Source organism: Pongo pygmaeus, chromosome 6 (assembly GCF_028885625.2).
Source record: "Pongo pygmaeus isolate AG05252 chromosome 6, NHGRI_mPonPyg2-v2.0_pri, whole genome shotgun sequence".
Classification (NCBI taxonomy): domain Eukaryota; kingdom Metazoa; phylum Chordata; class Mammalia; order Primates; family Hominidae; genus Pongo; species Pongo pygmaeus.
In genome coordinates, this window is record NC_072379.2 from 127,390,889 (window position 1) to 127,417,619 (window position 26,731).

At 49.9% G+C, this 26,731-nt stretch overlaps 1 protein-coding gene across 4 annotated transcripts; it reads right to left on the bottom strand.

Annotated features, from left to right (window-relative positions):
* Positions 1-1,764: 1,764 nt before the first annotated feature.
* Positions 1,765-13,041, bottom strand: PRRT4 (proline rich transmembrane protein 4). Of its 4 annotated transcripts, none has more exons than XM_063667811.1 (7): positions 12,760-13,041; positions 11,776-11,894; positions 10,783-11,506; positions 10,592-10,696; positions 10,123-10,242; positions 3,889-4,118; positions 1,765-2,854 (listed from the first exon to the last, which is right to left on the bottom strand). In XM_063667811.1, exons 3-7 carry the CDS (start codon positions 11,432-11,434, stop codon positions 2,738-2,740), a joined length of 1,224 nt encoding a protein of 407 aa, XP_063523881.1. In that variant the 5' UTR covers positions 11,435-11,506; positions 11,776-11,894; positions 12,760-13,041; the 3' UTR covers positions 1,765-2,737. The 4 variants fall into 4 exon arrangements, with proteins under 4 accessions (XP_063523881.1, XP_063523879.1, XP_054352881.1 ...); XM_063667810.1 differs by having other exon boundaries at positions 2,617-2,854; positions 11,776-12,298; positions 12,760-12,982; XM_063667809.1 differs by having other exon boundaries at positions 1,765-4,118; positions 12,760-12,982.
* Between the last annotated feature and the right edge of the window lie 13,690 nt (positions 13,042-26,731).

A 26,731-nucleotide genomic window follows, 5' to 3' on the forward strand; every position in this document is an offset into this window, starting at 1 on the left:
GTTACCCTTGCTGAGGAAAATCAAAGAAGTGTTGGAGCTGGCGAACACCAAGCTGTATTCCCTCAACTCCCTCCTGCCTCCCCCCAACTCCATTTAGAGCTGCCACACAGAAAAGGAGTGTATGTGCACAAGTGTGTGTGTGTGTGTGTGTGTGTGTGTGTAAGAGAGAGAGAGAGACCAATAGGCCAACAGAGAGACTGGCTGGGGTATTCAGGGCTTGGACTGCTCTTTTGGGAAGTGTGTGCATGAACTCAAGGACCCTTGATGGGGAGAGTGAGTGAGAGAGAGAGGAGCTGGCAAGGACCAGTGTGAGGAAGAGATGGCATGGAGGAGCTGAGTGTGAGCAGAGGCAGATGAGAGGCAGATGGAAGAGTGAGTGGGAAAGAAAGGGAGCAGTTTCTCAGAGCAGCAACACTCCTTGCATGATACAAAGCAACTCTGATGCTGGGCCCACTGCAGCCACTACGACACCAGTGAGAAATGCCCGTAATTAGGAGGTTGGCAGTTCTCTGGGCCTCAGCCCAGAGTGAGGATGCAGCAAGAATTTCTGAGCCAAGCTGAGCCAGGTGATGGAGGAGACGCAATCAAAACCATTCTAGTCCCATTCCTCCACCACACCGGCACCACCTCCCTTCCATTTCTCTTCCCCACTATGATTCTCCCTCTCCTCCAAACACAACTGATTCCCCTCCTGCATCTGAGGTCCCAGGCCCTGGACGCTCCTCTCAGCCAAGACAGATGTTCATCTGCAAGGAGAGTAGTGCTTGAATTCTTACACTCCTGCATTGGACCTGGTCTGGGCGAGGGCTCTACCCTCTCCTGGCTTCCCTGCCTGCTTCCCTCTTGGCTCCCAAGCCTCCCTTCCAGTCCCCAGGAGCTGATGGTCAAAGTTGAAAGAAAAAATCACGAGGTTCCTGTGTTTCCACTTTGAGCCTAGTGTGTATGTTCCTGCAGGTCTCCCTGTGATATGCAGGACAGCTGCCAAAACACTGTCAGATTTTTGTTTTCAAACCTAATCCACAACCCTGTTTTTGTGCTACACGGAACCACTGCATTTTAGCCAAATGACAAACACACACCACAGAGCGCAGAGCCAAATGCTCCAGGTAAGGGAGGGATTACAGACTGCCTGGTGGTTGGATGTGTTTGTGGGTCTCTCACTGTGAATTTTGCTACAGGAGCTGGCTGGGCTGGACAGGCTTTCTCCAGGGAGGATCTACACCTATTAGAGATGAGAGTTCTTCAGAAGGGGGAGGGGGTTGAAGAGCCCCTGTTGGTGGGTGAAAAGGTAGAAAGGTAGTTTCCTCTTTGTGGATCCCAAACTGTGGGAACATGGCAGGGAGGTTGCTGGGGATCCCAGCTCAAGGTGACCAGGACCTTTTACATGCGTCTCAATATTTCCATGAAGGACTTGACTCCTAACTAGTCCCCAGCCAATTGTCTACCAGGACCTGAAGCCGACTCCTAAGAATGCAGGCATTTCCACCAATGACAGTAGAGTTTCTGCCTCACCTCCCAGGGCGATGTCCCATCTGTGTGAAAAGCCACTTCCCAACGATTCAGAAGAGTCTTCGAGGGGCTGCTCCCAGTAACCCCACTCATCTCATCCCAGAAACAGGACAAGACTCGTTGGTCTTGTATGAAGGTCCCTGGGGTCTGGAATGGACCCACCCCACCCAAGAGCTGCTTCTCTTCCACTAGTGATGGAATCACTGGTGCTGTTGCTCAATCGAGTTTTCCCAAAAAAGTCAGACCTTGCTCCTCTGAAAATATTTTATTGATAAATTAACTTTAAGAGCATTCCCCTCCCACCCAACTGCTATAAAGTCTCCTAGATGGGTCATGGACCCCTGTGGGTGTCACATGGAGGACAGGGAGTCCCACTCACACAGGGGTAGGATTCCTAGGCATGACAAAGGTGGGTAGGGGGCCTGAGGCAGGTCCCAGGGTCCTCTGAGGACAGCCCCTCTCACTCAGCACCAGAGTGGGGAGTGGTGGTCAGGAGTGGAGCACCTTGGAGCTTTATTGCTGGTGAATGCCAAGGAAAATGGGACCCCTGCCAGCCTAGATTTGCAGCTGAGGGCATCAGCACCCAGGGCTCCAGAGAAGGTGGCACTGATTCCAAATCAATAGAGCCTGGCTGCTGACCCACCCACCCAGGGACCCCTGGATGGGGAAGGAAGCTGGAGAGGTATCTGAGCTAGGCAGGATTGGGAAAGGGTTACAGTGTGCAGGTCTCGGGCAGGGCAGGCGCCAGAAAGGGGCATATCGCAGGGTAGCAAGGTGGCCACCTCTTCACAGGTCTATGGTGTCGCTGCCCACGCTCAGCTCGTCGATCTGTCGGCAGGCGTCCAGAAACTGCTCCTGCAGCAAGGCCTCCTCGGCCTGCAGCTCAGAAGCAGGCTCTGGGGAGTCGCGAGAGGGTGGGGACAGGGCCTGGTAGGATCCTGAGGCCGGGAGGCTGGGGCTGCTTCCTGAGGGCCGCGGGGGACTGAGGACGCAGACCAGAGGGCAGCGCGGGGGCCTGTCGGGGCTGGAACACAGCAGCATGGACGAGCTGTCCCGCGAGAGTCCGCGGAACGAGCCAGATGAGACGCTGCTGCCTGTGGGCCAAGCCCCGGGGGAGGGGAGCTCCGGGGGCGCAGGGGGGCCAGGGGCCTCCCCTGATCTCTCACTGGGCCTGCCCCCGGTCTCCAGCGAGGCGGTGCGGTAGAGGCCGAGCCCAGGCAGAGCGTCCTCAAAGGCAGGGCCCTGGAAGAGGCCAGGCGCGAGCAAGGCCTCGCTGCAGAGGGCCTCCTCGATGCTGCGTCGCAGGTTGATTGGGGAGGGCGGGCGGAAGTCCACGGTGTAATCGCTGCAGGGAGAGGAAGCCGGGGACCGGGCCGGGTTGGCAGCCGCGCCTTCGAAGCCCCGGCAACCTCCGCCCTGGAGTAGGAGGTCTGGGCCTGGCCCTGCTAGCGCGCACAGCTGCAGCAGCTCCGCGTCGCTGCGAGCGATGGCGCTCCCCAGGGGCTCCTTGTCCGGGGGCCCAGTGACCCAGCCTCCCGGCAGCAGCGGAGCCGCGTGGCCCGGGGACAAGCGGAAGAGCTTGGCCCAGCAGCGCGGCGGCGCGCGAGGACTGCAGAGAGCGGGGTAGAGGCCCAGCAGCGCCAACGGGAGCGCGACGCCCACCTCGCCCAGGCGCAGGCCTAGCTGGAAGGCCCACCAGGGCCAGGGCCCTTCCAGGCCGGGTTGGCCGCCGTAGCCCAGGGCGTGCAGCACCTCATAGCCCTGTAGGGCTCCGCTCAGCAGCCCGAAGGTGCCCGCCACCGGGGCCGTGCGCGCCGCGCGCCGCCAGGAGTCCCGCGGGGCGAAGGGGCTGCGCACCTGCGGCAGGGGTGTGGCGCCCTTGAAGCCCGACCCCCCCAGGGGCGCCCCGGCCCGCCGCCGCCGCCCGCCCCAGCAGGAGAGCGCCAGCAGCAGCCCCGAAAGGAAAGCGGCGAGGAAAGCGTGCATCCCGCGCGAGGCGAGCCGCAGGGGCCGCAGCGGGCGATGCGCGGCGCTCCCGAGGGCCGCGGCGGCCGCCAGCCCCAGCCCCAGGAGCAGCAGCGCAGCCAGGCCGGCGGGGCACCGTGGCGGGCGCGGCCGGGCCAGCAGCAGGCAGGCCAGCCCCAGGCCGGCAGCTAGGCAGGGCAGCGGAAGGTCCTGCAGCAGCAGCCAGGCGAGCGCGGGCAGTCGATCCCTGTGCCCATAGGCGTCGTAGAAGAGCGGGAAGGCCCGCGTGGTCCCGGCCGACAGCAGCAGCAGGTCCAGCAGCGCCAGGCAGGGGGCGCCGGGCGGGCAGCGCCAGGGCAAGAGGGCCAGAGCCAGCAGCGCCAGCAGGGCAACCAGGCCGAAGAGCGCGCCTACCCCGTACACGTGGGCCTCCCAGGCCAGCCCCCAGCGAGCCCTGGCCTCTGCCCAGTCAGCCTCCAGGGTCAGGAAAAAGAGGGGCCTCGGCGCCTCGGGAGGCTGCCCCTCGCGTTCAGGCAATTCTCCCACGCTGCAGGACCCTGGCCCACACTCTGGCTGCCCCGAAGGGTTCCCGAGGCTGGCGGGAGGAGAGAGGTCATCTGGGCCAGAAGTGGGGACTGTGGGGTCTGTGGGCAAAGAACGTTTGGCTGAGGCAATGAATGATGCAGGCCTCCCCCTACCCACCCCACAAGCAGTAGCCTGAATGCCAGTCAGAGTCCCCTGACGTATGCGGGACACACTTGTCTTACATATGAGACTCACCCCCACCTCTTGGCCTCTCACCTTTCCCTCCCCAGCTCCCCTATTCAGTGTCCTCGCTGGAGTTTCAGCTGTCATCCTTCCCCTCTTCCTTCTCCTACTTTTCCCCCTCTGCCTGGGCCCCCCAGCTCCCTGCTGGGCTCCTTTGTGATTCTACTAAAGAGTTTTTCTTTGAAGTCACAGAACTTTACAACTGGAAGGAGGCTTAGACACCCCCTCCAGTTCAATCCCCCCGCCAGAAGGGAAGCTTTATGAGAACAGGGATTTTTGATTCTTTGCTCACATCTGGATCTCCATACTTAAATTAGTTTCTGTCACAGTTAGAATTTAGCAGATATTCATTGACTAAATGAATCCCTGTACTTGCCAGATGCAGATACTGAAGCTCTTCTGAGAGGCAAAGTGACCTGCCCAAGGTCACAAATGGGCAGATCTGCACCTAGAACCCAGGTCTGAACATCAGTCTGAGCCCCTTTCTGTGATTCCAAAGCCTCTTTCTAACATTAGTGTGCTTATCTGTTGTTCTGCACCCCTGACTCCCAACCCCCAACTTAGTGCTAGGAGGAGCTTTCCCTGCCCTTTTTCAACTACTCCCCCACCTTGTCTCCATCTCAAGGAAAAGCCCACACGTGTGCATACACACACACACGCACACACACACACACACATACATCAGGGGAGAGGTAAGACAATGCTGTCTCAGCACTCTGAGGAAAACATCATTTCTCCTTATTCATTGGCCTTCCTGCCTGCTACACCCCAACCCTTAGCCTATCCATGGCAGTGACCCCATCCTGCCTCATCCACAAAGCCATTGGTCTAACTGTCTTAATATAGATGCCTCCATGCTTCTCCCCACACTGTACAGAAGGTGACATTGAGATGGACTCCCCCAGGTCTCAAAACGTGCCCTTAGGAACTCCCAGGGAGAAATTCTTGGGGATATCATAGTGGGATAAAATGCCATCTAAGTAAGTGAGCCCCTCAGTTGCTCTGGGGTTTGCTATCTTGGGTCCCTAGCCCCATCCTGTGCTCCAACACCTTCCCATATCCCTTGGAAAAAGGGAAGTCAACTAAGAGAGGGTGAGGAGTAAGATCCTTAATTCTACTCTTCTGGAGCAAGAGAAGAGTCGGGTAGAGTTAGACTCAAGGATTCTCCCCAGGGCCAGGCAGCAAGGGAAGATGCTGGAAGCTGAACCTCTATCTGCCCTCACCTACAGATTCAGCAGGACCGCAGCCACAGGCAACGATGGAAGAAGAAAGGGTGGTGGTGAAGGATGTGGACAGCCTGGCAGGGATGGGTAGGTGGACAAAAGACAGATGTGGAATGTGAGGGGAGGGTGCCTGACAATCACCCAACTGCCTGGCCCTGCCCTGGCCATGCCCTAGCTGGACAACACAGGAAGACCCCAGGAGCACCGCCAGCCATAGGCAGGGCCAGCTCATGCAGGGGACACTCAAAACATAACAGTTCTAGGCCGGGCGTGGTGGCTCATGCCTATAATCCCAGCACTTTGGGAGGCCGTGGCGAGCAGATCACCTGAGGTCAGGAGTTTGAAACCAGCCTGGCCAACACGGCAAAACCCCATCTCTACTAAAAATACAAAAATTAGCCAGGCGTGGTGGCACACGCCTGTAATCCTAGCTACTCTGGAGGCTGAGGCAGGAGAATCGCTTGAACCGGGGAGGCGGAGGTTGCAGTGAACAGAGATCGCGCCTCCGCACTCCAGCCTGGGTGACAGAGCGAGACTCTGGCTCAAAAAAACAAAAACAAAAACAAAAACAAAACAAAAAACAAAACACACACACACAACAGTTCTTAAAATTAATAAATACATAAAAGATAAAAAACATAAGAGTTCTGAGAACAAGGAAAAGGAAGGAGTGAGGGGGCTGGGAGGTAGCTCTGAGAGAAGGAAAGGGAAGATGGAATTGGACAACTGGGGAGGGCAGAAAGGAAGCAGCCAAAACATTAAATATACACAGCTCACTGCCAACTGCAAGTGGCTGCATGCACCCTGGTTCCCATTCCATCACATCCTCAAATCTGAAATGAGTAAGAGTACCTATGGCATAGGACTGTTGTGAGAAAAATGAGACAACGTGTGTAAAACTCTGGAGAACCTGGTGCATAATGATCCTTCAATCAAGATTGTGTCGTTATCATGATCATCAGCTAATGTTCATCACTGATCCATCATCTGTTTGTGTGTGTGTCAGTGTGACTACCTCTGGTCTCAAACAGGTTCTTGATTCAATTAACTAAAGGCTGCTGTCTGTTTTCAAAGCCTTTCACAGTCCTAAATTTGCTTAGAAAGATAACAATTACTTAAATAGCGAACATCAACACACAGTCTTACTTTATGAACTCTGTTTAACTAATACCTTTGGGGTTTTTTGTTTGTTTGTTTGTTTGTTTGCTTTTGAGACGGAGTCTCACTTCATCGCCCAGACTGGAGTACAGTGGCATGATCTCAGCTCACTGCAACCTCCACCTCCCAGGTTCAAGCGATTCTCCTGCTTCAGCCTCCCAAGTAGCTGGGATTACAGGTGCGTGCCGCCATGCCTGGCTAATTTTTATATTTTTAGTAGAGACAGAATTTCACCATATTGGCCAGGCTGGTCTCGAACTCCTGACCTTGTGATCCACCTGCCTCAGCCTCCCAAAGTGCTGGGATTACAGGCGTGAGCCACCGTGCCCGGCCAAATAATACTTTTCTGATGGCCTATCCACCCCTTAACACTAATAAAGACACCAGCCATCAATTAAACGAGAAACTACTTAGCTGGGAATGGAGAGCTTGCTGATCAGGTGGCATAGGTCTGGCAATGGCAGGATCAAATGCACACACCACCTCACCCCTCATTCTTTGGTCCCTTCAGATGCCCTTGCCCAACGCACTTCCTCTGCAAAGTGATTGGGTTTGCTGCATCTCTGTTTGGCCTCTGTGGCCTCTGCAGAGGGGCAGGAAGACATGACCTAGGAGCCCACAGTCTGCCCCAGCCTGTCACCCCCTTACCACACCCTCTTTGTTCACTGTACGGATAAGTGCAGCTGTCAGAGGTTGGCTCCAATTCACCCTCTTCCATCTTTACTTCTCACCCATGGGCCACAGGAAACGTTATCTCTCATCTCTATACCTAAGCTCTATGGCAACTACAGCAAATTTCAACATTCATAAGAATCCAGGCTGGGCTGGTGGCTCACGCCTGTAATCCCAGCACTTTGGGAGGCTGAGGCGGGCAGATCACAAGGTCAGGAGTTCCAGACCAGACTGGCCAACATGGTGAAACCTCGTGTCTACTAAAAATACAAAAATTAGCCGGGCATGATGGTGGGCACCTGTAGTCCCAGATACTCAGGAGGCTGAGGCAGGAGAATCGCTTGAACCCGGAGGATGCAGTGAGCTGAGATCGCACCACTGCACTCCAGCCTGGGCAACAGAGCAAGACTCTATCTCAAAATAAATAAATAAATAAAAAATAAAATAAAATAAATCCAGAAAAGGAATAAAAACCAGATAACAGGCAAAGTACAGGGATGGCTCAAGTGTCATAAAAGGAGTTCTGAATTAGAAACACTGATCCCATGCTCTGCATGCCCCACACTGGTCCAGGTGTGAATGGGGACAGGTGGAAAAAAAACCTGGCTTCTGCCTTTGTAGGGTCCACTTGACCTCATCTCCCATCTCCCCATTGGAGGCTTCTCCAGAAAGAGCCTTCAGTTTTCCCCAAAAGAGTCCAGAAGATAGTCATCTCTGTTCCTCCCTTCCCAGGATCCCTCTCCTGAGCAAGCCTCCTTTACTGGGAGGTCCCTTTCTGGCCCTGTGGGCCCTCTTGACCTCAGTGGCGAGGAGGAGAGGAGATAGCAATGTGAATAACTGGTGAGGCAGGTGCTGGCTAGGGAGGGGTTGTGGGAGGGAACAGTTTGATTCATGGAAAAGTCAGGCCTGATTATCCACCAGCTGCCCAGATCAAAGGGCTGGGAATCATGTCTCCACTCTGGATGCTGGAAGCTACAGCCCATTCAGTGGCCTGGCCCCATCCCTCTCCCCACCCCCACCTCCAGGTTCATGGAGGGTGGTTACACTTTGTAGGGGTGACACTCAAAATATTTAGCAACTGAGTTGGCACAGGTGCCAGCCAATCAGAACTGACACCAGCCAGAGTGGTAAGGAAGTGGAGGGGAACCCTCTGTGGACTAAGTGAGGTGGGCACTGATTAACTGGTATGAAAGCCGCACACTGATTAACTTGATAACTGTTCTGGTATGTATGGACTGAATACAGGCTCTGTCTGAGGTGAAGGGGACCTAATGCAAGAAGGGCCTAGGAGTCAAAGGTTAGTTGCACTTAGGTTAGAAAGATTCTAGAGGCAACACAGACAGACTCCCTTTGTATGGTAACTGCTTGATACAACTACACACACACACACACACACACACACACACACACACTGCTGGCAAGAGCAAGGCCCACTGGCGTTCTCTCCAGGAGGCCTATAGCTCTCCTGGGTTTATTCAGAGGCGCAGTATCAGAGGCTGAGTTCCTGCAGTTACCAGGGAGGAGAGGGAATGAGGTGGGGCCGCCAGCCTGCCCGGCTGCACTGCCTCTGATACTGTCCAGACTCATTAAACCTGCCTGGCCAGCGCTGTCACCAAGGCCGACAGACTGCCAGCCAGCATCCTTCCCCTGAGGCACAGAACCTGCCCCCCACCCCCAATCACATCCTGCCCCTGCTGCACGCTGGGCTGGACAGGGGCATAGCAGGCCCCTCACCCACCATCCAAGGGAGTGTAGTGACTGTGGCTGGAGTGAGCCAGAGAACCAGGTCATGAGTTAAGTCTGGAGCTGGAAGAAGCTGGGGAGACCAGTGGTTTCCTCTGCTGAGCCTAGTGTGGGGTGACTGAGAAGTTTCACAGCCACAGTAAACCTTTTGCAGAGCAAAGCCGGGCCTGAAAGCCCCTCAGTCCCTCTGCATGACTCCCTGCCTCATCCACCAGAACCTCTCCTCCAGCACCTGTGCCCTCTGCTATGTGGTTTGTGTTGTCCCACCACTGCCTGGGGCCAAGGCTGAGGTTTCTGAGAGGTAGGGTCTGGAAGTGGATTTGGGATGCAGTGGGGGACAGAAGCAAGGTTAATAGCTACTATTTAATGAGCCTCTACTTTGTGCCCAGCATCATGCTAAGAGCTTTGCAATAACTAGCAAGTACTATTATTAAACCCTGGGCCTATGAGAAAAATTTAGGTTCAGAGAGGTTAAATAATGTGCCTAAAGTCACTAGCTAGTGAGTAAATAAATTGTGATTCAAAGCCAGGTCTCAAGATTCCCGAGCCTGTGGTCTTTCCTCTGTACCACCAACTTGTCCGTGTGCATGTTCTGAAAGGCTTCCTTGAATGAAGGTGGCATCTGTCTGCTCAAGGTCTCCTCTTCAGTGTCTTCCCAATGAGAAACCCAGCTCTGCCCATATCTGACAGCATGTCATGTCAGATCAGATGGCAAATGAAAGAGCCCCAAGGTTGGTGGGGAGTCAGGTCAGGCAGACTGGAGTGGAGGGTGCGGTTAGTGCCAGGGCTGTGGAAATCATAAAGAAGTTCCTGTGTCTGTTTGTCCCTGATACATCTGTCTACATCCTGCTCTGCCTCTCATTGCAAAACTCTCAGGGGACCATTACTTAACTCTGTGTGGGACTTTCTCCAGCAATACTTGCTCTCAGACCATTCGTATATATCTCCATGGTGATGATGAAGAGAATGATGATTATGATTATGATGACAATGAAATCAAAGGGTCCCAGAACACTGATGAGTGACTAGCATGTAGTAAGTGCTCAATAAATAATTGTCAAGTTCAAATGAATTGGATACTTACTTAATGATGTTGTTGCAATTGAGGCAAAACTTAGGGAAGCGGCTGGGTCCAGAGGACTTGGGCTGGAGAGCTTCCTCTCCAGGGAGTATGGGGGCGGGGACAGAGTGGTACCAAGGAACCCTGCAAAGGGAGCATATGGGGCTCAAGTGCCACCCCACCAACCAGCCTTGCCTCTGGGAGTTTGGAGAAAATTACGTCCTTCCCCAGAGTTTGTCCTAAGGAAGTCACTGTCCCAGGAATTGTAGCCACATGCTAAGCTCATGTACACCATGAGCTAAGCTACAAAGAGCAAACCAGATTCAGTATGGCAAAGAGAATACTCCTTCCGTGGAAGTAATAGCCCATATCCTAGGGCCTGGAAGAAGCAATGCAAGAAAGTAAAAAAAGAAAGGTAGTTGTTAGGCTCCTAGCACAGTGCTTGGCACGTAGAGGTGTTCCACAATAGTCTATTGCAATGAAATAAACTCACCCAGAGAACCTGAAACTCCAGAGGCAGAGCTTGTGGATGTAGTTTCACCTGGGGGGCTCAGGCCAGAGAAGTTCCGGAGTGGTGACAGAGTAGTGCCAAAGAATCCTGCAAAAGAAGCCCAGGCTGAAGCTGCCTCCTACCTGCCAGGGGTGCCCAGCAGGGGCTTTCCTTGGGATGGGGTGGCTACTCACCAAAGGGTCCCAGGCGCCCAGCAATCTCTGCCAGGCTGGCCCGCAGGCTGGGCAGCAGGGGCAGCGTTCGATGCCCAAGCGTGGGGGCTGCACCTGCTCTCAGTGCCATGTCAAATTTCAGCTCCAGCTCGCCCTGGTGGGGCCTGGGAGCACTGGATGGAAGTGCTGTCACCATCAGAGCAGTGTCCCAGGTCACAGTGCTCCTCCTGGGCTGATAGGGGGCAGTGGGCCCATCGCTGGGCCCAGAGCGCTGGGATGTGGACTCCGGAAGCAGGGAGGAGGCCCGGGTCTTTGAGCCGCCTTCGGTGGAGCCCCACTCGGTGAGAGAGTTCCCTGAGGAGCCCACCAGCAATTCCCAAAGGGGGTCAGTCCTCAGCCCACTGGCCACCTCTTCCCCTGGCTCCTGGCCTGGCCCAAGAGAGAGTGGCTGGGTCTCTGTGACTGGGCTCCCCCAGACAGCAGCAGGTCCCCGAAGATGGAATTTGAAGTTAAGTCCCAGGTTGAGAGACAGCATAGAGGCCTCACTTTGAGGTGCGGGGGTCAAAGTGGTGACAGGGGCACCTGGGATGGAGGAGGTGGGCTGGGGGCCCACAGTAGCAGCAAACAGGATGCAGCAGAACAGTCCCAGCCCTAGACAGCCATGCCTGGCCATGGCCCCACCTGGCTTCGGGTGGCCTTGGTGGGCAGGGACTCAGTTATTCAGCACCTTTTGAGGAGGAAGGTCCTGGAGAGAGGAGAGGCCCTGTGAGCCCTGGCTGTGGCCACCCTCTTCCCTTTCCCAGGATCGGATGCCCCAGAGAGAGGCTTCTGATCTCAGAGAAGCAGGTAGTGTGGGCAGGATGCAAAGTGTCCTGCCCATGGCTCTGGCTCCTCTTGCCGGGCCCTTCCTGTACCTTCAGGCCCCAGCACAAATTCCTGCCTGGGGGTTCCTCCTTCCCCCTCTGCTCATGCAGAAACTGGGGTCTGACTGCAACCAGGGGCCCTCATCCTTACCTAGTAGCAAAAGGGATGGACTTGGGCTTCCAGAAGTGGATTCCTCTCTTCCTTCCCTCTGCTGAGCCTCATGTATTTACGGAGGCTGTAGTTTGCCAAGCACCCTTCTGGGCGTGTAACTGTGAACAAGCAAGCCCTTCCGATGTCTTGACCTATTCCAACCCCCACCTCCCGCCCCAGCCAGAAGTGCTGGCGCCCTCACTCTCAGACCCCAGGGGGCACAGGGCCTCGGGAGGGGTGAAGCCAGCGCTGAGTGATCTGGCCCAGTAAGAAGGCCACCCAGGCTCTGGCCAGAGAAGCAAGGTTCCCAATCTGGCAGAAGCACCTTCCCTCCCGCCCCTCCCCTTTCCTGGGGCTGGGCCTGTTCCCTTCCCTAGGACCCTTGAAGTATTCAGGGGAGGGGCAGCTTGGTGATCTCCGGCTTCCTGGAGGAGAACGCCAGGCAGGCAAGCTGGGCGAACTGCAGGCAGCTGCGGCGGACTCCTACCCCCTCCCCAGAACTCTCTCCTCTGTGCGCACAAATCTGGTGGGGGAAGGGAGGGTGAGCCAGGGACACACGTGCACCCGGCACCCTTACATCACACACATAGCCACACCTAGCGCCCGCGACACACTCACCCTTCATACACCCCTGCCCCTGCACGCGCGCGCGCGCACACACACACACACACACACTCCGTCCTGCCGAGCCACTCTCCTCCCTGCATGGGTTCAAACCCAAGCTCTGTGAGCCCCCGGCCTCCCCTGTCTCTCTCTCTCTCTCTCTCTCTCTCTCTCTCTCTCACACACACACACACACACACACACACACACGGCATGTACTGTACAGAGAGATGCACACCCCCTACACACATTCACACACACAGACACATGCCACACACGGCCATCCCCCCACACTCGTACACGCCCACCAGCCCCCTCGCAGGCACACATGCACACACGCGCGCGCACACGCACACACACCCCCAGCCCGGACCGGCAGACCTGCTCCCCGGGGTCTCTCCCGCAGGCAGGTCTCCTCGCCGAATCTCCGAAAAGGGGCGGTCGTGGCGGCCCTGGCGCCCAGCTGGGAACGCTCCGTGGTGTCTCACCGCTTCTCTCTGTTGTGCCCAGCGCCCCGACTGAAGATCTGGACCTCCAGCCCCCGGCACCCCCTCGCCTAGTCCAGAGACCGCAGCCTCGCCGCCCCGCTGCCCCTGATCCGCCCCCGGCCCGGCCCGCGGCCCGCAGCGCTCTCACCAGGCGGGCGGCCCGGCCCCGCGCTCCGCACTCGGCGCTCCCTCCCCGCGGCGCCGCCTCCTGGCTCCGAGCCTCGCTCCCCGGCGAAGCCGCCCGCGCCGGGGCTCCGCGGCAGCCGGCTCTGACGGCCCTCCCGCCCGCCCGCCCGCCCTCGCTCCCGCGCCCTCTCCTCCTCCTCCTCCTCCTCCTCGTCCTCCCACCCAGCCCGCCGCCCGCGGTCCCCCCACACCCGGGTGGGCAGGCAGGCGCTCACAGCAGCGCGGAGCCGCAGCCACCTCGGTGCCGGGCGCCTCCACGCGCGCTCATTCACACAGCGCTGTCAATCAGCCGCGGCGGGCGCCTCGCTGTGAGCCTGGCGAGGGCAATCACACACTCCCAGGGCTGCCCAGGACACACATCCACACGCGCGCCAGGAAACACACTCGCAGGTCGGAGGGCGCGCGCACACACGCGCACACATGGCAGCCTGCCCCAGGATGGCACCCCGGGCAATAAGAGCCCCACCGTTTGCTAAGTAAAAGTACAATGGGCAATTCTACTTCCTTTATCTCATGAGTCCTCACCGCAACCCTGTGTGTGTCGCCACTTTGCAGACAGTTAAATGAAGACACAGAAAATTACCGAATTTGCCCAAGATTGCACAGCTTGGTAGAAACTCGAACCGTCTCCCTGCCGGCCCTCTCCACCACCTGGTGGTTTTCAACAGTTGCACTGCTACACAGCAGTGCCTCCAACACTTCACAGGTGAACTGCCAAGTGCCAATCCCTGTGTGACATGTCTTTTCGCTAAAATTGATCTCTCAAAAATACTGTTTCAGAAATGTCTGCCAGAAAGAATGGTGAGCTAAGCTGCTTGTGAGAAGTGGATTACAACTGGTTTCTAGTAAGAGGTGTGAGGAGAACAGTAAAATCAAAGGCTGGGCTCAGTGGTGCACACCTGTAATTCTAGCACTTTGGGAGGCTGAGGCAGGATGATCGCTTGAGCCCTGGGGTTCAAGAACAGCCTGGGCAACATAGCAAAAGATAAAACAAAAACAAACAGCAAGCGAGCAAGCAAGCAAGCAAGCAAGAAAGAAATTATCTGGGCGTGATGGGGTATGGTGGCAGCCACCTGTAGTCCCAGCTATTTGGGAGGCTGAGACTGAAGGATTGCTTGAGCCTGCGAGGTGGAGATTGCCGTGAGCTGTGATCATACCACTACACTCCAGCCTGGGCAACAGAGCAAGACCCTGTCTCAAAAGGAAAAACAAAGAAAAAAGAGCGTGCCCCTTCACAGAAAGGAAGAGAACTCAGGCAAAAGCTGACACATGTTGAAGATGACCAAGAAAACTGAGCAGTCACTATGTATACTTCATGGAACCTGTTAAGTTGTAGTAGTGACTAATTTAAGTAGTACTGACTCATTCATGTGGTTTTGAGTCTCTAAATCCCTTCATGTTTTCTTCAAACAATGATAGTAATTTAAAAGTATCAGAACATGAAACACTTCTTCTCCCTGCACCATTTAAAACTTTCCCTCAAAATCTAAACATCCAACTGTGTGCCAAGAATGATGGCGGATGCTTTATAAGAGTCTCCTTACTTATTCATCATCACGAGCCATAGAGAGAGAAAAATTATTGTCACCATGTATAAGACCCTGAATTCCCTTTCCATCTATGTCCCCTCTCTTCTTCTCTTGAAGGTTGTGGGAGTTGCAGGGTGAGGGGCAGCAGATGGGGGGTGCTGGTGTTGCTTAAAGAGTTACCTAGGGCAGATTCTGTCTCAGTAATTGAGAGCTAGCTTAGCACTTTGTGGACATGGTCCATGACTATTTGATAAGTGAATAATGATGAATGGTTCTGGGGTCCATATGAGCAATGGGTTGCTTTTCAGAAAGGCATCTGCCTTATCACAGAGCCCTGCCAATTCATGTAAAATCAAATCAGGCCACCAACTGAACTACTCTCAGGGTCATCAATGATAAAGTCTGGGATTTATTCCAGGTCCCTTAACAAAGCATTGCAAAGGACATCTCCAGATGCACCCCCAGGGGTTATCATACCCTGCCCCCACCCCCAAGTCCATTAGGGGCTGCCTGGAGGCTGCAAACTGGGATTCAGCCTCTAATTTTCTCTCATATGCTTAATAAAAGTTATCCTACTGGAGACATTTTCTTTGAATCCTCCTCATAGAAGAGCCCATTTCCTGCTAATCATGTTCACTTAAAGACTTCTACGTGGAAAGACAGAAATAAACATATCCCAGTACTTTAAGATAGCAGTCCTCCATGACCCAGTGGGGTTATTCCCAGGAATAATTTTTAAAATATATTGAAAAAGGAAGTAAGGGTTCTGGGTTAAGATGGTAATTGAATGCATATTCAATTACCTCCCAAAACCCCACTAAAACTGCAGTAAAGAGGTTTTCAAATCAAGAGATAAACCTACAAGGATGCAAAGACCAGGAAAGGAGACAATAGCAATAGTATTTTTGAGACAGGATGGCAGGCAGTCACGTGGTTACTGACTTACCAGCCCCGAGGAAAAAGACATCCCAAACTGGCAGTGGGGAAAACCGAGAGCCAACTTGATTTACATTGCAAGGCTCTCAGAAGGCACAGAAACTGGCATTCCAAGGTATCTCCAGAACTATGGGAAAGGTTGCTAAAGTAGGGACTGAGCTGAAATACAGTTAGGTCCCTATACCTCTTCCCTAACTCCAAACCACTGGGCAACAGTCTTTCTCATATTGCAAGAGTCTGGAGGATTTTCCTCTGAGGAAGGTAAGATTGAAGGTATCTGGACCGGGGAAACTTCTGGCACAGTTGTGAACAGATATGCCAGACTGAAAATGCTGAAAACGAGGGGATTAAGTGACCAAGTCATATTGAATGCTGAATACAGAAACCCTGAGCCTTCTCCCAGAACTGGTTCCCAAAGTCGTAGGAGCAGGACCTTTGCTTCCAGGCTGGAGACTAGAAGATTCAATACTGGGGCATTTTACCAGCCTAAGAGGAAAGATCTAAAGATTCTGACATGGGGGTTCTCCAAAAACAACCTGGTTAGATCACCCTACTGTAGCAAACCCAACATGTGAGCTTGGAGTTTTCCACCAACCTCCTACCTCCATCCCTCAACCTTAAACATGACCAAAGATTACCAGACATGCAGGACATTTTCTAACACAGAAGTGAGACACAAAACAATCAGAAAAAGTAACTTAGAGAAACAAGTTATACAAAGAGAAGAGGGCACCAAAAAGATCATTGTTAATATCCTCAGAGACGTGAGAAGATACTGTATCCATGAAACAAGAATAAGATGCTATAGAAAGGAACATTCAGAGAACAGTAACAGTAACAATAATTCCTTGGAAAATAAAATAATGACAGCATAAACCAGGCACAGTGGCCCCATGCCTGTAATCCCAGATACTCAGGAGGCTGAGACAGCAAGATGTCTTGAGCCCAGGAGTTTAAGACCAGCCTGGACAACATAGCAAGACCATCTCAAAAAAAAAAAAAAAAAAAAAAAAGATCATGACAGCAGAAATAAAAACCCTCAATAGAAAGATTAGAAGATAAAGTTGATTAAATCTCCCTAGGAAGTAAAGCAAACATACTAAAAGATAGAAAATATAGGAGAGAAAAGGAGCATTAAAAGATAATTCCAGGAATTCAGCATCAACATAAATGTTCTAAAAAGAAAAAAAGTGCTGGGTGCAGTGGCTCTCATCTGTAATCCCAGAACTTTGGGAGACAGAGGCGGGAGGATCGCTTGAGCCCAGGAGTTCAAAACCAGCCTGGGCAACATAGTGAGACCTGGTCTTTCTAAGAAATTTTTAAAAATTTGCTGGGCCTCGTGGCACATGCCTGTAATCCTAGCTACTTGGAAGACTGAGGTGAGGATTAATTGAGTCTGGGAGGTGAAGGTTGTAGTGATCCATGATTGCACCACTCCACTCCAGCCTAGGGGACAAAGGGAGACCCTGCCAAAAAAAAAAAGAAAGATAGAGGGAAGGAAGGAAGGAAGAGAGGGAAGGAGGGAGGGAGGGAGGGAGGGAGGGAGGGAGGGAGGGAGGGAGGGAGGGAGGAACGGAAGAAAGAAAGAAAGAAAGAAAGAAAGAAAGAAAGAAAGAAAGACAGTCCTGCATCAATTTGATCATTGACACTTCGAATGCATTTATGGCTCTGGGTTCCTCCCAGGGCTATTAAAAAAATGAAAAATGATGAAAGAAAACAAACAAACAAAGAACCAGAGGAAAATGGAAGAGAGAAAATCATCAATTATTGAATATGAAGAAATTTTCTAGAACAGAAGGACACAAGTTGCCAGACCATAAAATGGTCCACCAAGTCCCCAACACTATAGATTAAAATAAACCCACACCAAGGCGAATTGAAGAGTCTAGAAATTTCCAGATAGAAAGAAAAAACATAACATACAAAGACTCAATTATCATAAATGTTTTGAATTTCTCAACAGCAACACTGGAAGTCAAAAGCAATACCTTCAACATTTTGAAGAAAATGCTTTCAACCGAGAATTTATACCCATTCAAACTATTAATCAAGTAAGAAGTTAGAATACAGGTATTTACATTCTTGGACGCATGAGATTTCAAAAGGTTTGCCTCCCATGCACAGTATCTGAAAAAGCTGCCAGAGAAAGTGCTCCACCAAAACCAGAGAGTCAACCAGGAAAGTAGAAAGCACAGAGTGCAAGAAATAGAGATCCGCCACAGGGTAGAAGCAAAGGGAGGCCCTGGGAAGACAGTGGAGGGGGATCCCAAGATAGCAGCTGTGCACCACATGCAAAGGGATCCCAGTTCAGATTGGAGCAGTGTTACTAACTCAGGACACAAACACACTGGCAGCTATCACCACCAAGACCCCTGCTGTCAGTGTACCATTTTTGGAACCTGACTCAGATCAGAACGTCTGGTGAGTCTGGCTCTGATACTGAATTGTACTAGCCTTAACTTGACCAAGTGCTATAGAGCTCATGTTCTCCTTGCCACACCCTGCTGCCTGATCAGGAAGTTTGCACTTGACCTGTCCATGAGAGGAGATACAAGTGAGCTCCCAGGCAGAAAGCACAGAGCAGCCAGCTGCCCCTGACCATATTCCATCCAGATGTCCAAGGTCTGGCTGATGCTACAGCCCTGCCACATGCCCTCATTGCAGGGAGTCCTGTGCTTCCCAGGACTGTAGATTAAAATAATCCTGGGAGTCTTCATCTAGTATAAAATTGTCCTTTCCTTTCATATTAGGATTATGTTTGCTTCCCAATATTGTTTAGGAATATACACATATATGGTAAAGACCATAGACAAAAGCAAGGGAAGGATTAACCTAAAAGTCAAGAGAGTCATTCCCTCAGGTAAAGAAGACAAGGAGGGAGTGGTTATGACTCAGGAGGGGAACCCAAGGGGCTTCTTAGATACCAGTGATGTTTTATTTCTTAATCTATGAGACAGATACATGGATGTTCATTTCCCTCCCTCCCTCCCTCCCTTCCTTCCTTCTTTCCTTCCTTTCTTCTTTCTTTCTCTCTTTCTTTCTTCTTTTCCCTTCTCTCTTCCCTCCTTCCTCTCTTTCTTTCTTTTATTGAGACAGAGTCTTGCTCTGTCACCTAGACTGGCGTGCAGTGGCACAATCACAGCTCAGTGAAGCACCAACCTCCTGGGCTCAGCCTGACCCTCCCACTTCAGCCTTGCAAAGTTCTGGAATGACAGTCATGAGCCACCAAGTCCAGCCCATTTTCTTATCTTTTTTAAGCATACCCATGACACCCAGATATATAAAGCAAATATTGTTAGCACTAAAGAGACAGATAGACCCCAATACAATAATAGCTGGAGACTTCAACACCCCAGTTTCAGCATTGGACAGATCATCCACACAGAAAATCAACAAAGAAATAGCAGACTTGTTCTGTACTACAGACCAAATGGACCTAATAGATATTTACAGAACATTTCATCCAATGGCTGCAGAAAACACATTCTTCTCAGCACATGGATCATTCTCAAGGACAGACTATATGTTAGTCCACAAAACAAGACTTTAAAATTTATAAAAAACAAACTGAAATTATATCAAGTACCTTCTCTGACCACAATGGAATAAAACTAGAAATCAATAAGAGGTACTTTAGAAACTATACAAACACATGGAAATTAAACCAAATGCTCCTGAATAACCAGTGGGTCAATCAAGGAATCAAGAAGGAAATTGAAAGATTTTGAAACAAATGATAATGGAAACACAGCATATCAAAACCTATGGGATACGGCAGAAGCAGTACTAAGAGGAAAGTTTATAGCTATAAGCACCTACATCAAAAAAGTAGTAAAACTTCAAATAAACAACTTAATGCATCTTAAGGAACTAGGACAGCCAGAGCAAACCAAATTCAAACTTTTTTTCCTTCTTTCATTTTTTTCTTCTTCTTATTTTTTTTTTTACAAGCCAAGGCGACAAACCCAAACTTGGTAGAAGAAACATAATAATACAAATCAGAGCAGAGGCCAGGCGCAGTGGCTTGTGCCTGTAATCCCAGCTCTTTGGGAGGCCGAGGTGGGTGGATCACTTGAGGTTAGGAGTTCAAGACCAGCCTGGCCAACATGGTGAAACCCCATCTCTACTAAAAATATAAAAATTAGCTGGGGGTGGTGGCATGAGCCTGTAGTCCCAGCTACTTGGGAGGCTAAGGCAGGAGAATAGCTTGAACCCGGGAGGACCAGGTTTCAGTGAGCCAAGATCGTGCCACTGCACTCCAGCCTGGGCGACAGAGTGAGACTCTGACTAAAAAATAAATAAATAAATTAATTAATTAATTAATGAAATTGAAACAAGGAAAACAATATAAAAGATCCATGAAATGAAAAGTTTTTAAATTATTTTTATTTTATTTTTTTTGAGATGGAGTCTTGCTCTGTTGCCCAGGCTGGAGTACAGTGGCTTGATCTCAACTCACTGCAACCTCTGCCTCCCGGGTTCAAGTGATTCTCCTGCCTCAGCCTCTCAAATAGCTGGGATTACAGGCATGCACCACCATGCCCAGCTAATTTTTTGTATTTTCAGTAGAGACGGGGTTTCGCCATGTTGGCCAGGCTGGTCTTGAATTCCTGACCTCAGGTGATCCACTGCCTCGGCCTCCCAAAGTGCTGGGATCACAGGCATGAGCCACCGCTTCCAGCAGAAAAGTTGTTTTTTAAAGATAAACAAAATTGGCAAAACTTTAGCCAGACTACCTAAGAAGAGAGAAGACCCAAATAAATAAAATCAGAGATGAAAAAGGAGACATCACAAATGATATCACAGAAATTCAAAGGATCAGCCGGGTGTGGTGACTCTCACCTGTAATGCCAGCACTTTGGGAGGCCAAGGCAGGCCAGATCACTTGAGGTCAGGAGTTCCAGACCAGCCTGGCCAATGTGGTGAAACCCTGTCTCTATTAAAAATACAAAAATTAGCCAGGCATGGTGGCGTGTGCCTGTAGTCCCAGCTACTAGGGAAGCTGAGGCGGGAGAATCTCTTGAATTTGGGAGGCGGAGATTGCAGTGAGCGGAGATGGCGCCACTGCATTCCAGCCTGGGTAACAGAGTGAGACTTTGTCTCAAAAAAAAAAAAACAAAAAAACAAAAAAAAAACCTTAAATCTAAGACCTCAAACTAGGAAACTACTAAAAGATAACACTGTGGACATTCCAGGACCTTGAAGTGGACAAAGATTTATTGAGTAATACCTGACAAACACAGACAACAACAGAAAAAATGGACAAATGGGTTCACATCAAGTTAAAAAGCTTCTGCACAGCAACAAAACAAAGTGAAGAGGCAACCCAAAGAATGAGAGAAAATATTTGCGAGCTATTCATCTGCAAAGAGATTAATAATCAGAATGTATAAAGAGCTCAAACAACTCTATAGGGAAATATCAAATAATCCAATTTAAAAATTAGGCCAGGTGTGGTGGCTCATGCCTGTAATCCCAGCACTTTGGGAGGCCTGGCTGGTGAGGGGGCGGGGGAGCGGGGATCACCTGAGGTCAGGAGTTCGAGACCAGCCTGACCAATATAGTGAAACCCTGTCTCTACTAAAAATACAAAAATTAGTCCGGTGTGGTGGTGTGCACCTGTAGTCCCAGCTACTCGGGAGGCTAAGACAGGAGAATTGCTCGAACCCAGGAGGTGGAGGCTGCAGTGAGCCAAGATCATGTCACTGCACTGCAGCCTGAGTGACAGAGCCAGACTCTGTCTCAAAAAAAAAAAATTCATTAATTAATTTAAAAAATTAAAATGAGCAAAATATCTGAATAGACATTTCTCAAAAGAAGACATACAAATGGCAAACAAGTATATGAAAAGCTGTTTGACATCACTGATCACCAGAGACATGCAAAGCAAAACTACAATGAGATCTCATCTCACCCCAGTTAAAACAGCTTTTATCAAAAAAAAACAGGCAATAACAAATGCTGGAAAGGATATGGAGAAAAGGGAACTCTTGTACACTGTTGGTAGAAATGGAATGTAAATTAGTACAACCACTATGGAGAACAGTTTTGAGGTTCCTCCAAAAACTAAAACTAGAACTGCCATATGATCCAGCAATCCCACTGCTGGGTACATACCCAAAAGAAAACTAATCAGTATATAGTTGGGTGCGGTGGCTCACGCCTGTAATCCCAGCGCTTTAGAAGGCTTAGGGCGGTGGATCACAAGGTCAGGAGTTCGAGACCAGCCTGGCCAACATGGTGAAACCCCATCTCTACTAAAAATACAAAACTTAGCCGGGCGTGGTGGTGCAGGCCTGTAATCCCAGCTACTCAGGAGGCTGAGGCAGGAGGATAGCTGGAACCCAGGAGGCAGAGGTTGCAATGAGCCAAGCTTAAGCCACTGTACTCCAGCCTGGGCAACAGAGTGAGACTCTGTCTCAAAACAAGAAAGAAAAAGAGAAAACTAATCAGTGTATCAAAGAGATATTGCACTCCCATGTTTATTATGCCACTATTCCCAATAGAGAAGATTAGGAAGCAGCCTAAGTGTCCATCAACAGATGAATGGATAAAGAAACTGTGCGGCCTGTCAGGGAAGTGGGGGGAGGGAGAGCACCAGGTGGAACAGCCAGTGGGTGCTGGGCTTAATACCTGGGTGATGGGTTGATTTGTGCAGCAAACCACCATGGCACACATTTACCTATGTAACAAACCTGCACATTCTGCACATATACCCCGGAACTTAAAAGTTGATAAAAAAAATTTTAAGAAAAAATTTAAAAAGAAAAGAGACTGTGGTACATATACACAATGGAGTACTATTCAGCCACATGAAAGAATGAGATCCTGTCATTTGCAGCAACATAGATGGAACTGGAGGTCATTATGTTAAGTGAAATAAACCAGGCACAGAAAGACAAACTTCCCACGGTCTCACTTATTTGTGGGAGCTAAAAATGAAAATAATTGAACTCATGGAAATATAGAGTAGAAGGATACCAGAGGCTGGAAATGGTAGTGGCAGTGGGAAGAAGGGGGGATGGTTAAGGGTAAAAAATATAATTAGATAGAATGAATAAGATCTAGTATTGATAACACAACAGGGTGACTACAGTCAACAATAAGTTATTGTACATTTTTAAAAAACTAAAAAGGGTCGGGCGCAGAGGCTCACACCTGTAATCCCAGCATTTTAGGAGGCTGAGGTGGGTGGATCACTTGAGGTCAGGAGTTCAAGACCAGCTTGGCCAACAGGGTGAAACCTCTTCTCTACTAAAAATACAAAAGTTAGACAGGCATGGTGACGTGTGCCTGTATTCCCAGCTACTTGGGAGGCTGAGGCAGGAGAATCACTTGAATTCGGGAGGCAGAGGTTGCAGTGAGCTGAGATTGCGCCACTGTACTCCAGCCTGGGTGACAGAGCAAGACTCTGTCTCAAAAAAAAAAAAAAAAGAGAGAGAGAGAGAAAGAAATGGAGATTCTATCAATATTGACATTTAACTTCGTTTTACAATTTGTAGCCAATGCAATAAGACCAGAAGAACAAGGAGGAGGATGAAGAGAATAGAGGAGGAGGGGGAGAAGATTAAGGAGGAGAAAAAGAAGGAGGAGGAGAAAAAATAAGCACAAAATATTGGAAAATATTGGAAAATAAAGGAAAAGTTAAAATATTATTATTGGCTAAACAAGACTCTTAAGTAGCTGGGACTACAGGCGCATGCCACCACACCTGGCTAATTGCATTATGGCAAAACCATGTCTCTACAAAAAATATAAAAATTAGCTGGGCATTCGCCAGGTGAGGTGGCTCATGCCTGTAATCCTAGTACTTTGGGAGGCCGAGGCAGGCGGATTACCTGAGGTCAGGAGTTTGAGACCAGCCTGGCCAATATGGTGAAACCCCTTCTCTACTAAAAATACAAAAATTAGCCGGGTATGGTGGCACGTGTCTGTAATCCCAGCTACCCAGGAGGCTGAGGCAGGAGAATCGCTGGAACCGGGAAGCGGAAGCTGCAGTGAGCTGAGATCATGCCACTAAGCTCCAGCTTGGGAGACAGAGTGAGACTTCCTCTCAATAAATAAATAAATAAATAAATTAGCTGGGCATGCCTGTAGTCCTAGCTACCAGATAGACTGAGGCAGGAGGATCACCTCAGCCTAGGGAGTAGAGGTTGCAGTAAGCTGAGATCGAACCACTGCACTACAGCCTGGGTGACAGAATGAGACTCTGTCTCAAAAAAAAAAAAAATTATTTTGTGAAACAGTCAGAAAACTATTAGAAAAAAATGTGATTAGATTAAAGCTAAATATCCCATTCCATATAAACAAAGTGCATTAAAGACAGAAATAAGTTTATGTTTATCAAAAAATGAAAAGAACTTTTGTGAAGAAAACCATACAACTTTATTGAGAGAGATAAAAGAGGCTTCGATAAATGGAGAAACAACTCTTATTTATGGATAGAGGCCCTCAAAATTTTATAAGGTTATTCTCTCCAACTTGATTTCTATTTTTAGTACTATTTCAAATAAAATATCAATATATGCCAGGAGCTGTGGCTCACACCTGTAATCCCAGCACTTTGGGAGGCCGAGGCAGGCGGATCACTTGAGGTCAGGAGTTCGAAACCAGCTTGGCCAACATCGTGAAACCCCGTCTCCACTAAAAATACAAAATTTAGCCAGGCATGGTGGTCTGTAATCTCTGTAATTCCAGCTACTCGGGAGGCTGAGGCAGGAGAATCACTTGAACCTGGGGGGCAGAGGTTGTAGTGAGCCGAGATGGCGCCACTGCACTCTGCACTCCAGCCTGGGTGACAGAGTGAGACTCTGTCTCAAATAAAATAAAATAAGATAAAATAAATTATCAATATATTTTTAAAGTTTGAAATAATTATTTTAAAGCTCATTGGTGAGAATAATGGGGGAAAATAAACCCTTTTGAAAAAGAAGAGTAGCAAGTGGGATGTATGGCAGAAACTTGCTCCTTTGGACGGTTTGTGTGTATTCATTTCATTAAACTATACTTACAAAGCTACAATGATTCTGTGATAAATGAACAAACAAACAAACAAAAACTGTGATGCTGGCATAAGAATCACCAGGAAGGTCAAAGAAATGGGAAGCAGCACTAATCAAGTTCCCACCCCATTTCCCTGCTCTTCCCAGCAGAGTTGTCTGCATGTATCGTCTCCACATTCTCACCCTGTACTCCAGTCTGGCATCCATCTTACTGCTTTACTGAATAGCTCTTGCCAAGTCATTCTGACTTTTGGGTTGCAGTATCCAGTGAAGCTGGGTCTTCTTCCTTGACCTTGTTGAAACAGTAGATCTCACTGATCACTGTATTTGTCAAGGTTCTCCAGAGAAACAGAACCAAAAGGATATATGTAGGTATGTAGGAAGAGATTTATTATGACAGATTGGCTTATGCAATTAGGGAAGCTGAGAAGTCCCACAATCTGCTGTCTGTAGGCTGAAGGCCCAGGAAAGCTGGTGGTATAGTTCTAGTCCAAACCTGAAGGCTGAGAACTGGGGGAACCAATGGTGTAAGTCCTGGTTCAAGCCTGGAGAAACAGGAGCACCAACGTCCAATGGCATGAGGAGATGGATGCCCAGCTCAAGCAGAGAGAAAATTCATCTTTCCTCTGACTTTTTGTTCTCTTCAACCTCTCAAACAATTGGATGATAGCTTTTCTCATTGGTGAGGGCAAACTCTACTCAGTCTTCTGATTCAACTGCTAATCTCTTCCTGAAATACCCTCACAGACACACCCAGAAATAATATTTTACCTGCTATCTGAGCACCCTTGAGTCCAGTCAAGTTGATACATAAAATTAACCATCACAGTCATTTACTCTTTCTTCTTGAAGACTCACTCTCTTGCCTTCAGAGACACTGCATTTTCTTGGCTCTCCTCCTTTGCTGCTCTGCCTCCTCCATCTATAGTTTTTCCTAGGTAATCTCATCTATCTAGGAAATGCCAACTCCGACCTCTAAACCACAGACTAATCTTATCTAACCACCTACCTGACATCTCTACCTGGCTATCTAAGAGATGCTTCAAACTTGTCACGTTCAAAATAGAACTATTTTTTCTCAACCATTTCTTACAAAAACAACAACAATAGTCAATCTCTCTATCAAAAGACATTTTCCTTTCAGCCTGTAATCCCAGCACTTTGGGAGGCTGAGTTTGATGGATTGCTTGAGCCCAGGAGTTTGAGACTAGCCTGGCCAACATGGTGAAACCCCACCTCTACAAAAAATACAAAAATTAGCTGGGCGTGGTGGCACATGCCTGTGGTCCCAGCTACTCAGGAGGCTGAGGCGGGAGGATTGCTTGAGCCCAGGAAGTCAAGGCTGCAGTGAGCGATGATGGCACCACTGCACTTCTGCCTGGAGACAGAGCCAGATCCTGTCTCAAACAAACAAACAAACAAACAAAAAAGCTTAAGGATATTCTTGACAGCATTATTTATAACAACAAAACACTGGACACTACCACATGGTCTAACAATAGGGAAATAGCAGCCAGTTGCAGTGGCTCACGCCTGTAATTCCAGCACTTTGGGAGGCCGAGGCGGATGGATCACCTGAGGTCAGGAGTTCGAGACCAGCCTGGCCAACATGGCGAAACTCTGTCTATACTAAAAATACAAAAAAAATTAGCTGGGCATTGTGGCGCACACCTGTAGTCCCAGCTACTCGGGAAGCAGAGGCAGGAGAATCACTTGAACCCGGGAGGCAGAGGTTGCAGTGAGCCAAGATCGCACCATTGCACTCCAGCCTGGGCAACAGAGACAGACTCCTTCTCAATTAAAAAAAAAAAAAATAGGGAAATGGCTAAATAAATTATGGAACAACCGTAATGCAACTATTAAAAATAAAGTGTTAGGCTGGGAGTGGTGGCTCATGCCTGTAATCCCAGCACTTTGGGAGGCCAAGGCAGGCGGATCATGAGGTCAGGAGATCGAGACCATCCTGGCCAACATGGTGAAACCCCGTCTCTACTGAAAAATACAAAAAAAAATTAGCTGGGCGTGGTGGCAGGCACCTGTAGTCCCAGCTACTCGGGAGGCTGAGGCAGGAGAATGGTGTGAACCTGGGAGGCGGAAGTTGCAGTGAGCCAAGATTGAGCCACTGCACTCCAGCCTGGGTGACAGAGCAAGACTCCGTCTCAAAAAAAAAAACTATATATATATATATAAATAAAGTGTTAAAGATTGTAAT

Bases quoted from the DNA above. Each gene is read 5' to 3' on its own strand.
- PRRT4 (XM_063667809.1), bottom strand. From the start codon at position 11,434: ATGGCCAGGCATGGCTGTCTAGGGCTGGGACTGTTCTGCTGCATCCTG. The intron at 10,243-10,591 runs GTGAGTTTATTT...CTCCCTTTGCAG, and splicing joins TGGAGTTTCAGGTTCTCTGG to GGTTCCTTGGTACCACTCTG. The intron at 4,119-10,122 runs GTAAGTATCCAA...CTTTGCCCACAG, and splicing joins AATTGCAACAACATCATTAA to ACCCCACAGTCCCCACTTCT.